Below are 12068 nucleotides of genomic sequence, written 5' to 3'. Positions count from 1 at the left end.
TACTATGCGAACCAAAAGTTTCTCTGTAGTTATATTGTTAAGTTTTCACTTGTGTTTGACAAAAAGAGCCAGCAGATATGTAATTTCTGGCAACATGGATTAGGAAATACAGAGGCTATGACCAGATGGTTAGAAGAGTCTCTGTGGATTCTTAAAACACCTTCAGAACAGCAGTAAGTGTTGTTTAACAGACCTCTGGGCTACAAACTGGGGCTACTATGAGCTGAAATGAGCTTAGCCCATGCAATAACAATGCTTTTGGCATTAAAAAACAAAATATACTACAAAAATGTGGGAAAGTCCACACATTGAAAGCTCCCAGTACAAAATATTTCTAGTCACGACAAATGACGGGGTTGACGTTTCAGGAGCACTGCTCTTAAAAACCACAGGTGTCTGACATCATCAATGACAAACGATGGATCAGCATCACAAATAAACAGCAGTACAATAAGCTCCATTCAATCAGACCACATCTCTCAGAAAAAACTAAGCATCAGGTAACAGCCGGTGTGTAAAAAAAAAAAAACTTTCATGTCTCCTGTGCCTTGACATCAGTGATATTATCATGCTTCTCAGTACTGATGTTTCTTTCAATTTCATCATTCATTTCTGGATTCATTTCATACTGAACTCCTGGAGATTTACTGACTCATATATCAGATTCAAGCACATGTTTCAAAGATTCAAATGAATATGAAAAATATTTAACCAGGCAAAAAAAAAAAAAAAACTCTTTGAAACGCACTCAGGAGGTGTACATACCATTCAATCTCGTTTGCCTGTTTGCTCGAACTCGTAAAAATGTCTGCAAACAGAGAGGAACAAAAAAGGGAAAGAAATATACATTAGACAATAAAGAAACATTATAATATGTTTACGAGTAGGAATATAACTTTTCTGAATGAGATTGCTTTGGATGCTGAAGGGTTGTCTGCTGAGACCAGGACACTGTAAACAAACGTACTTCTCTCTTGTTTTCCACCTCCTCCATAACTGCCGGGCTTCACCCGCAGCTCATTCTACAGCCGCCAAAACTCACTGCTGTAAACTGCCCGACTGAGTCTCCAGATACTGTTCATCACTGCAAACTAAGGCTCGCGTCTAGAAATTAATACGGATGGAAAAGGATTGAAAGTGGCGCCCGTATAGACAAATACCACTCATGTCCGACGCCATGTTGGCTTGTTTTGATCATGTGACCGCGCTGGAGACGGAAGTGGGGAAACGTCACATGTTGTTCCGGATCCCGGCCGCTAGGGGGAAGCAACGGGTTTCATTAAACGGTTCCCTTTTAATTAATGGGTTTGGTGTTTTCCATACAGACTAAACTAGATGCTCAACGATTGTTCTCCTACCTTGACTGCTACTGTTTGTGTAAACTAATACAAAGAGAAGATGTTACTCAGTTAAGTCACATCATATATGTTACTGAGCTGAACAGTTTGGTGTTTGTGAACGTCTCTACTTTTTACTTTTAAAGTATTGTTTCTTGGTTTCTGGTGTTTTCTTCAACTCTTGAGCCTTTTCTGTGTGTGCAGCAGATTATTCACTGTTTTGCAGACTTAAGTTCTTACTAAGGAACAGTCAGTGGTGGACAAAGTACTCAGATTCTTTACCCAATTTAAAGTAGCAGTACAACAATGAGAAATTACTCCACAACCAGGAAAAGACCTGCATTCAGAATCCTACTTTAGTAAAAGAGGTGTTACCAGCAAAATTAGAGTATCAAAAGTACTCATTATACAGAAAAATGGCCCTTGTAACTGAAAAAATATTATATATTACATTAATAAACTGTTATTTTTTAAATTTAATTATTATTTTTTTTCTTTTTTTACCAAATGTCAAATGATCAAATTTCACAAGGGTCTCGTTCAGACAGCTCTTTTTGTAAGGGATCACAAAGGCTAAAAAGATTGAACCACTGGTTTGATCTTGAGTAATACAATGTTATTTTTATCTTGTATGTTTTTTCTGTGGAATTTGCAAAGTAGATTATAGCACAAAGCCCAGTATTTCCCTCTGAAATGTAGTGGGGTAGAAGTATAAAGTGTGTAAAAGTACCTCAAAAGTGTACATAAGTGCAGTACATGAGTAACTGTAGTCAGTTATGGTCAGCCACTGGCAACTGTGGCATACAATTAAATTCTCCATTTATCTAACTGAATGTAGAACATTTGGGGTCTTGGGTAGTTCAGGATGCCTGGGGTAAATTCTCTGTATCATTAAGAATAACGGTCTTATCATTAAAAGTATAGCATTAAGAAATAGATTAAGTGAGGTCAGATTTCTTCGTCCTCTCCACCTCTGTCTCTTGCAGAATGAGCACCTCGGGTCTACTGGGATTCAAACCCAAAGGCCTGCAAGTCTTCAGCTATATGCTGACTAAAGCATCCCCAGTCACAGTTATGGATGCCCTCTCTTTGACACGGCAACAGTGAGTAGGCAGCGGTTCAGTCCACTCGCCGTCAGCCCGTCGTCCATCAGTGAGAGCTGACAAGCAGTCAGGCCTTCTCTTTCTGTTCTAGTCCTCCATCTGTCTCCTCACTCCTTCCCTCTCTCCCCTCCCTGCCAGCACTTGAGTTATAGGCCCACTTGCCTCGCATCGCCACTACTACCGTATCATTATGATACACTCACTGAATGGCTGCGGGTAGGTCAGGTTTTTAGAGGAGGGGAAGAGGTAGAGAGGTAAAGAGCACTGAGACGGACTGACAGGCAGAGAGAAGGTGGCAAAGTCTGCCATTATGCTTCATTTTCAGGGTGGTAAAAAGAGTCACCATTGACTTAATCATTTGTATAATATAAGGTGATTTCAGCAGTTTCACTTAATGAGAAAATCTACTTTATCGCTATAAGGTCTTTATGAGCTGTGTCATCCTGAACGTATGGATGTAACGTCTGCATGGACTTAATAGTTCTTATTTTATGGTGTAAGGGGGGAAACCCACTTAACCCAGAGATACATCATGGCCAGAAGAATTACCCGAACAAACTTTGATGAATTTAAGAGATAAAAGCAGTCAGGGTGGCTTTAAAGACAGCTGAGATTTAAGGAGATTGGCCTGTTGGTCAATTTAACTGCTGAGAAGGCCTAAAAACCAAAATCTACCATGATCCTCTGCTATGCTGTTATACATCTGTCATAATTAGGGAAAGTCACGATTTGATTCAATACATTATGGAAGTCTCATGATTTGCAACGTAGTTAATACCAAAAAAGCAGTGCAATTCCTTTTTCAATCGATTTTGACAGTCAACTTAATGAAAGTACAAGACTAGAGGAGGGCATCACTGAAGCTCATCTGTCCGATCCAGGGGTTGATCAGCAGCAAAATAATATAAACAGAAGGGGAGCTTTACGACTGCACAAATTAAGCAGATGTGTGACAGAAACAAAAGATATGGTCTCGTCCTAAAGCATTGCACACAGCATAGAACCGCATACAGCACTGAACAATAAAAAGCAGCTTTATGATGAACTCTGCAAAGTACAGACTACATCACTGATGTTCAAAATGTGCCATCTACCAGGGACAACAACACTGACAGCTGAAATCTCCTAATGTGGCTGCTTGGGGAAATTCAGACAGGATGAATAGCAAAGTGCACTGCATGTTATAAACCACGCTGTTTATTAAAAATATACATAAAAAAATGGGTTTGGAACCTCAGAATATGCAGCACACCTAACTTAATCATCAGGTGAGAATACCTGCTGACATGCACACTCCTCATTTGTAATGGATGATTGTAGTTCTTTCGGTCATTACTGAACGTACACCTCATTGGTTATTATCCCTTATTACTAATACAGAGCATGTGATAATGTGGAGTTGACAGGCAGTATTTAAACACTATGCTGTGAACATACAGGACACATTTCACTAAAATTACAGAGAATGTGATCTGGATAAGTGACCTATGGGACAAACAGGAGACTGACTGTTGTTCAACCCTCCTGTCTGTGTGTGTGTGTGTGTGTGTGTGTTCATGAGTGTGACCTGGTATCTGTCGGAGTGGTGGATGTCTTCAGACGACAGGGGCGAGACCACAGGAGACTCTCCCTCACGCTTGATGTGCACCGACAACAGCATCGACTAGAGAGGGAGACAGAGACAGAAATAAAACGTCTTCTATAAGCAGGCGTTTAGACCCTCGTTCTATTATCGCCAGTGGAGCAGTGATTACAGCAGAACACCATGCAGGTCGTCACCTACACCTTAGCTTGGCTTGATAATAATATAAAGTCAATAACATAAGCTAGAAAAGGCTACATTTTTCTGAAGAAAGCTGCGGAAGTTGTGCTTGAAGAGGCAATCAGGATGCACATAATGAAAAATGCTGAGATAGCAGTTAAAATGGAAGTGGAAGTTTCAGTTCAAGCGTAAGCACCGAATCAGTTGAAATTTAAGCGCTGAATGGAGATTCAGCTGCAGTCCAGGCACTGAAAGGAGCTGAAGCGTCAGCGGACAGTGAGGACGATGTCAGTGAAAGTGTCGGCTGAACGGAGCATGGAAAGCAGCTGTAGTTAATTGTTTATGAGCAGTAGAAGATGCAGGAGCAGGAAGAGTTGAAGTTTTTTTTGTGTTTGTTTTTTTGATCAAAGGTGAAGATCTGAGACGTGAAGTGTAAGCAGTGAAAGGAGATTTGGCAGCTGAAGAGAAAGAGATGAATGCAGTCAAAATGTCAGTTAATGTCTAAGTGGTGAAAGCAGTTGAATTGTTATGTGAAGAGTGAAAGATGAAAGCAGCTGAAATGTCAGTGAGCGCTAAATTTAAAGCAAAATTTAAAAGGAATGTCCCCCTTTTTTTTACTTTGATGTATCAAATGAATACACATCCAACAGGAAATCAGTTATTTCTAAAATCTCAGGTTTATTTCTGTATTATAACAAATCTCTTAGACAGAAAAGGAAAAACAGAAGCAGGACTGGGGAATGTTTACCCTTGGAGAATTTCAACAGTGTTACTGCCGCAGATGCCGAGAGCGACACGTCATTGATGATGACTGTAACCTGCCTGACTTTGTCTATAAAGTCCCTTCCACTGATTAGAGTTAATGTTTATGGGACGTTAAGAGGAGTTAGGGAAGAACGAGTGATTGAAAAGAGAGGGAGAAGAAGGAGGAGGAGGAGGAGGAAGGGTAAACATCTGAAAAGGAGGAGCGTAACTGTCCGACATTACGGGACACTGCCCGTCCATAAATCTGTCTCACTTTGCACGCGGCGCGCACACACGAAGGCACACACATATAAAACAATATCCTCTTCTAACCCACTCTGTGACAAAGGCGATCCAGGGAATCCCTCAAGTGAACAAGAAGCAAGGAGATAATGATGTGAAAGAAAGAGAACACGGGAAGGAAAGAGGACAATATCACTTTTTTACAAGGCTTAGACCTGACAGAGCCGTGGCTGTGTGTGTGTGTGTGTGTGTGTGTGTGTGTGTGTGATTATATTTTCACGTGTGCCTTGGCTGCTGCTTCTCTTTTTCTTTTTTTTTTCTTTTTTTACAAGGCAGCCATGAAATATTTGTATTTACAGTCGTCTCCTATTAATCAAGTGGAAAGGGGCAGAGCAGAGGCTTAAGTGCTCGACAGCAGTAATCTAATAATAATATGTGAGAAATGACCAACCTCCAGTGCTGCCACAGTAAATTGGACATTATGCATGATGCTTTTATGCCTCTGCATGAGTGTGTGAGCGTGTGTGTGTGTGTGTGTGTGTGTGTGTGGTCTTTTTTTCTCTTTTACCCAGGTTTAAAAAGGTCAGGAATCATTTACCTGGGGGCGTTCTGGGAATATGCTTAAGTTTTATCATTAGAATATGACATTTAACGGTGTTCGACAAAGAGATTATGAGTGAAGATCCTCCATTGAAATTTTGGTCTTTTAAACCAACCAATTAAATCAACATGCAAAAAAAAAAAAAAAAAAGACCAGCGAGAAAAAAGGTTGCATTTAAAGGTACATTCAGGCGAGCAGCTGGTTTTACACTCTCCGTGTGAATCTGCATTGGAAAAATGCAAACACGTTTAAAGCTGTGTTTCGCATGCCCAAATTGCAAACAAACAGGAGGAAAGAGGCAAAGAGAAAAGGACAAGTACGTGTCTAAATCTTTCACATCCAATGTGTGTGTGTGTGCGCATGTGTGTGTCACAGAGTGTGTGGCCCCACTGATGCCACATGTTTTCAGTCTAACCCAATCACCTCAGCTCGGCAAGGGCTACACAAAGTGGGCCGAACGCCCCGTAAGGAGGTGCGTCGGGGTTAATCTCCAGTCTAACAGGGGTGGGTGGTGCATACGAGGGAGGAGACGACAACAACGGGCCCATGTGCTTCAGACTGGCCCTCTCCATTCTCCATGGCCTGCCGCTGAATACTAACAACTGCGGCGAGATGCACAGTCACGGCCGGAGAGGAAGGCCAGCGCTCGCTCCTGCTCTGTCTGCCTTTCTCAAGTACAAGCCCACCCACAGTGCTGTGAGTGGCGCTCTAAGCCTGGGTCAGCCCCCAAAGGTGTGTGGGAATGAAAATGGAATCATTTCAGAGCTCTTATCTTGCGTTTGTGTGTACGTCGCATGAACTTTTCTGCGGTAGGGCATCTGACTTTCACATGATCTTTAGTCAGAAAAGAAGACAAAACATGGCATTTCAGCCATGTTTGATAAGGTGAAACTTGGAACTTAGCTTCTAAAATCTTCATTTCACTGAGTTTAGGAACAGGAAGGAAATGAAGAGGAGGGTAAAACTCATTTAAGAGGGAAAAAGAAAAAAATCTGCAGGAAGAGAAAGCCAAGGTGTCCATGTGCGAGCACATTTAATGCACATCGGAGCCTGAAGATAAAAAATGAGCACGAGATTTAATATCAGTTGAATTTCCAAGAAATATTTTTTCAAAATGCGGCAGTTTGGAAGAGACATATGAAGGAATTTCAGAAGTTCATTCTCATTTCTTTTTCCTGTATTTTATTATATTATCAAGCTATCAAGTCCACCCACAGCCCCATCGTATCCCAGGTCCTCTGAAATGAGAGTTTTTCTGTCTAGAGATCATGTGAAGTACACAGAAAGATCTTCTTTTCTTATAAAACCGGGTCTTAATCCGGCAGCTGGTGATGTGTTCAGATGAGTTAGAGAATGCAGGCAGTATAAGGGAATGCCTACTTGATGAATCATGAACGTGTCTTCCCACAAATTTGATGTGATCTGTCTTTTTCTTGTCTTTTTTTCTTACTTTTCTGTCTGTCTGCATCTCGGTGTCTCTAATTGGAACAATCACAGTACAGTGCTTCTTGGCTCTGCTGCCTGTTGGACCACAGGAGACTGGTACGTGTGTGTGTGTGTGTGTGTGTCTCTGTGTGTGTGTGTCCCACAGTACAGCTGATTTCCTCTTAGTGCAGCAGAGGGGAACAGAGGCTTCAGAGTATCAGCTCTGAGTTGGACAGTATAGAAAGACACTGTATATCATTGAAACAGTGTTTTCTTTTTAAAGCTAACTAGGTTTACTAGGCACACATCTCATGTTGGATTCAATCATCTAATGCATTCTTTTTTTTTTTGCATTTTATTAATGTGAATAAAAGAGTTAAATCTATGAGGAATTTAACGATCACATCTGCTTAGCTTAGATTTGAGCTTTAGGTGAAAATACTGAGAGATGTATGTGATTTCAGCCTGAATGAACATTCCCAGTATAGACAACCTGTTTCAAGTTAAGAGCTGAGCTTCATCTCACCTTGGGGGTTCCTGGAGTGGCTGCTCCATCCTTGGGTGAGGGGTTCTTACTGCTGGAGAGAAGGAAGACAAAAGAGAATGTTGTGAGTTTCTTACGTCGCGTAGTGCAGCGCTGCATCTGGTCTCACATGTCTGTCTGCTCACTATTTTTTTTGTCTGTGGACTTACATCTGACAGATCATTCATTTTTCAGATTTCATGTATTTTTGGAAGGTGTATTCGGTAACACCAGAACCTATTCTGAATTTTCTGGGGAAATCATGGAACATCATGGTGTTCAGTTGCACTGGCGAAATAGGAAATAACTGATCGTGCAGATATTTGATTTGTCAGCGCAGTCAACCCGCAGTCACCTTGACGACAATTGGCTGCCTCATAAACATCATAGGTAAGACAGGAAAGGGGGCGCAGAGAGAGAGAGAAAGGAGGAGGGGGTGTATTGAGATGTTAGACAGAAAGAAAGAATGCAAGAAAGAAGGAAAGAAAGAAAGAAAGAAAGAAAGAAAGAAAAGACATGCTCCAGCACTGCGTGGATGGATGCATGGGTGCATGTGTTTCTGTGACATCTTAGATTGGATGTGAATGATGGAAAGTCCAAATATATTGCCTCTCCTCTATCCTGCCAATAAAAGACACATTCAATTCACGTGTTGCCGTACTTCTGATCCTTTTCCTGACACTTTTACTGTCTGATTCTCTCATTCATTTACTCCCCCTCTTCATTCTCAATTGATCTGTTGTTCCTTCATTTCTTTCATGCTGCCCTCTCCTCCTCCTCCTCCTCCTCCTCCCCTCTTCCCTCTCTCTGACTTTTGCTCGAACACAGAGATAAATTTCTCCGAGCTTCTCGAAGCGTTGCGACAGGCTTGACATTGACAAAGCGAGACAGGGTTGTCATGTTTGCTTTGAGACCCTGTTAGCACTCCAGACCCCCTCGGACACACACACACACACACACACACACACACACACACACACACGGAGGAATGTGCCTGAAACTGAATTGAGCACGACCTCTAATCTGACAGCATGCCTTGGTAGACAAGGGATTTCCTTTTTCAATGGATGGATGAGTGGATAATAAGAATAAGAAGCCTTATTTATATGTCACTTATCTGAGAGAGGAATTTACAAAGTGGCGCACAAGAAGGCAGAAGAGCACGACAAGGAAAACACAAGACAGAAACATGATGCATAGCTACACACAGCAGGGAGGGAATGTATGATGAGACAGAGGCACAGAAGTATGGAGGTACTGTGAATGTATTTTCTTCTTTATACGCATTCTGTGATGTGCAGTGTGAGAGTTAGAAAGATACAGATGTTTAGCAGGCAGGGAGGCTCTGACGAAAAGATACTGGTTCCATGATGGGAGAGGTATGACCCAGTGTTTTTGGAGCCAAAAGTCAGGATTTACTGGCCTCCGCTGACTCAGTTTTGACCAGTTTTGATCCGTCTCTTATTGGCCCCTCAACTTCATGGATGGGCAATATATAAACCGCTGGAGTGAAGGATGAACAAAACCACAGTTGGAGCGTGTTTAGCCTCTGTATTGTGACATATTTCTGAGTGAAACAGAATATGTTGGAGATGATATAAGAGGGATTTGTTAGGATTGCTTGTTTGGAGATGGTTAGCCTCCACCCACACTTTTAGCATGTGTGTGCCTGCAGATGTGCATTTGAATCTGTATATTCTATTGCTGTGTGTGTGTGTGTGTGTGTGTGTGTGTGTGTGTGTGTGTCTGTGTGAAAGCTGAGCAGCAGGCCTCACCTCCACCAACAAAGAGAATAAACATGGGTGACACAGTCAAGCTGCTGTGTAATGCAGGGGAATCTGCCAACACCACCCCTCCACCACCACCACCACCACCACTCTTTTCTATCTCTGTCTCTGTCATCTCTCTCCTTCCCCCTCTATCTCTCTTTTATTCATTACCTGGAACCTCTGCAGAGGCATCAACAATAACAGCCACCTCTACCTGCTTGTTGACAGTGTCAAACAGCGACAAGAGAAGGAGGGAGAAGGAGAGAGGACAGCAGTTGCATGCCTGCCGCGATGGGAGAAAATTGCCACAATGACAGAGGGGATGATAGAGAGATGAAAGGGAGCGGAAAAGGGGGGGGGGGGCATGAAATGTGAGGTGAGAGAAAGATGTGGTGAGGGAGGAAGAACGGGCAACATAAAGAGAGAGATGGAGCCAGGGAAAGATGAAAGAAGATGGAAAACGAGAGAAAGAAAGAGAAGGAGTGATGGGAGAGTTGGTGTGTCGCCGCCTCTTCTCACAGCTTCACACGTGTGTTTGCCCGGTTCTATGAATTTTTGATGGCAAGGGTTATGGGGCTGGAAATTCCAGCTGCCTGCCATGTCAAAGCAAGGAGAAGAGCGTGGAAATGAGCGGCAAAGCAAAGCAAACACAGACAGACAGACAGACAGACAGACAGACAGGAGGGAAGAATGAAAGACTGGAGACAGCACATTTGAAATGTGTGGTGGTAAGGAGGCATGTTTGTGAAGAGGGGGAGACAAGTGAGGACACGTGGGTGCTTCAAACAAGTCTTCCAACATTGTCCCACCACGTCACACAGTCTCCTTTATGAATGGGAAACAGGAAGCAGTCACACCGTACAGCTATAAAGGAATAAGGTGGGTCAGATACCTCAACTACACTTTTTGTCCACTGATGAAAACATGTCAGGAAATCAGAGATCATATTTTATCGTCAGTCAATTGAAAATAATTCCTAATAATATTAATAATAATTGTAATAATTAAGGCTCTGACCCTGTAGACAGTATTTCAAAACAAAAGTCCAAGCAAAAACTTTGATTTCTCTGTTATTCATCAAACAGTTCCTGCTATGTGAAGCCATGTCCTAGATTAACGCGATGCTCCAGTGGTTCATAAATTTGGAGGAAGCCCCCTGCTATGGGTCAATGTCCCAAAACACTGGATCCTACATGTACCGTAAGAGGAATCAATAGTGTTTTTTCATTCACACTCCATCCACCTAGTTTGTAACACTGGTTTCCTGGCCTCCCGGGTTGAGCAGTACTCCTCATGATGGGTAAACTGACCCTGTGTACAATTGTGTTTCTTTAAATATATCAGTTCAAGCTATTAAGTTTTATCTCAAGCCTTTTATTTCATATCCTATTTCCTGATCTTCAAACAGCCATGAAGATGTCAAGAAAGTTCCAAATGTCTGGACAGAGAGCTCCAGGACTCCTGTGGATTGATATTCTATCCTCACTATAGTGAGGATCACCATCTTCTTTATGGTTCCAGAAAATCTTTTGAGCAAGATGAAGGATCTTTGAGGTTTCCCTTCAATTAATGCTCATTGTCTGATGTTGTGATCTGCAGCTCCAGTTATGCGTGGTTGCTGTAAAATCCCCCCAGTCTCTTTTGTCAGCAGCACCAGTTTGAACTGGACTGATCGGCAATTTGGAAGCAATTCCTTTCAGTAAAGCTGCCCACCCTTCCCACACCTGGTTAAATCTGCATCAATCCTGCAGACAGACTGAGTTTGACTGACAGCTAGCAGAGGCCTCTGCCCCTCCCACCTCCGCTCCCTACCAAAAGAGGACAGACACAGAGAGAAAGATGAATAAGTCTTCTCTGAGTGGGAGTTGGGTGGAGGGACGGAGGGATGGTGCTAACCTCAAGACACTGATTGCTTTTTGCCTTTTTTGTGTCGTCTGCTGGAGAAGCGGGAGCTTGTTCTCATGGAGGCAAATTGATTATGTAGGAGGAGGAGGAAGAGGAGGAAGAGTTTGAAGAGGAGGGGATGATGGCGTATGTAGATTACTTTGCCCCCACGAGCCACCTGATGTGGACGGGACATGACAGATTTCCATTTGCTCAACTCTGCTTGTCTGTGTGTGTGTTTGTGTGTGACTTCCTTGTTCTTACATGAGAAGCTGTGGCCCATGAACCAGTGACAGAGCTCACAGTCACAAGAGAGAACAGATTCACACACACACACACACACACATAGACACACACACACACACACACACACACACACACACAAAGCAAGGACAGAACAGAAAAGAAACACATAACATACATCTATAGAAGAGACCACGCAGGTCTGGTATAGACACATTTTTCACACAAACATACATACTCACTCCCTCACACACACACCGACACACACACACACGTACGCATGCATGCACACCTTCGTTTCCATACCCACAGCTCTTTCATTCAGCAGCGCTGGTCGTCATTAAAGGCAGATTTACTACAAATTGGACCAAATTCCCACTGTCACTTTCAATGATGGCTGCTACCACGCAGAGAGCCGGGGAGAGGGAGAGACT

The 12068-nt window shown here is 42.6% G+C and overlaps 1 protein-coding gene across 7 annotated transcripts in view; it reads right to left on the bottom strand.

Moving 5' to 3' along the window:
- The window catches only part of rnf220a (ring finger protein 220a), a 166686-nt gene that overhangs the window by 28122 nt on the left and 126496 nt on the right, over positions 1-12068 (bottom strand). For 3 of the 7 annotated variants that reach the window (XM_076744695.1, XM_076744692.1, XM_076744696.1), the window contains exons 4-6: positions 7742-7793; positions 4008-4103; positions 766-808 (exon numbers count right to left, since the gene is read on the bottom strand). In XM_076744695.1, the coding sequence (XP_076600810.1) occupies positions 766-808; positions 4008-4103; positions 7742-7793 (191 nt within the window). Of the gene's footprint in view, positions 1-765; positions 809-967; positions 1343-4007; positions 4104-7741; positions 7794-12068 lie in introns of those variants that run through there. The other 4 variants (XM_076744694.1, XM_076744698.1, XM_076744697.1 and 1 more) reach the window with 2 other exon arrangements.

The sequence above is a fragment of the Chaetodon auriga genome, chromosome 12 (genome assembly GCF_051107435.1).
Source record: "Chaetodon auriga isolate fChaAug3 chromosome 12, fChaAug3.hap1, whole genome shotgun sequence".
Classification (NCBI taxonomy): Eukaryota; Metazoa; Chordata; class Actinopteri; order Chaetodontiformes; family Chaetodontidae; genus Chaetodon; species Chaetodon auriga.
The sequence above is the reverse complement of the archived record's forward strand: the minus strand, read 5'-3'. Positions and strand labels throughout refer to the sequence as shown.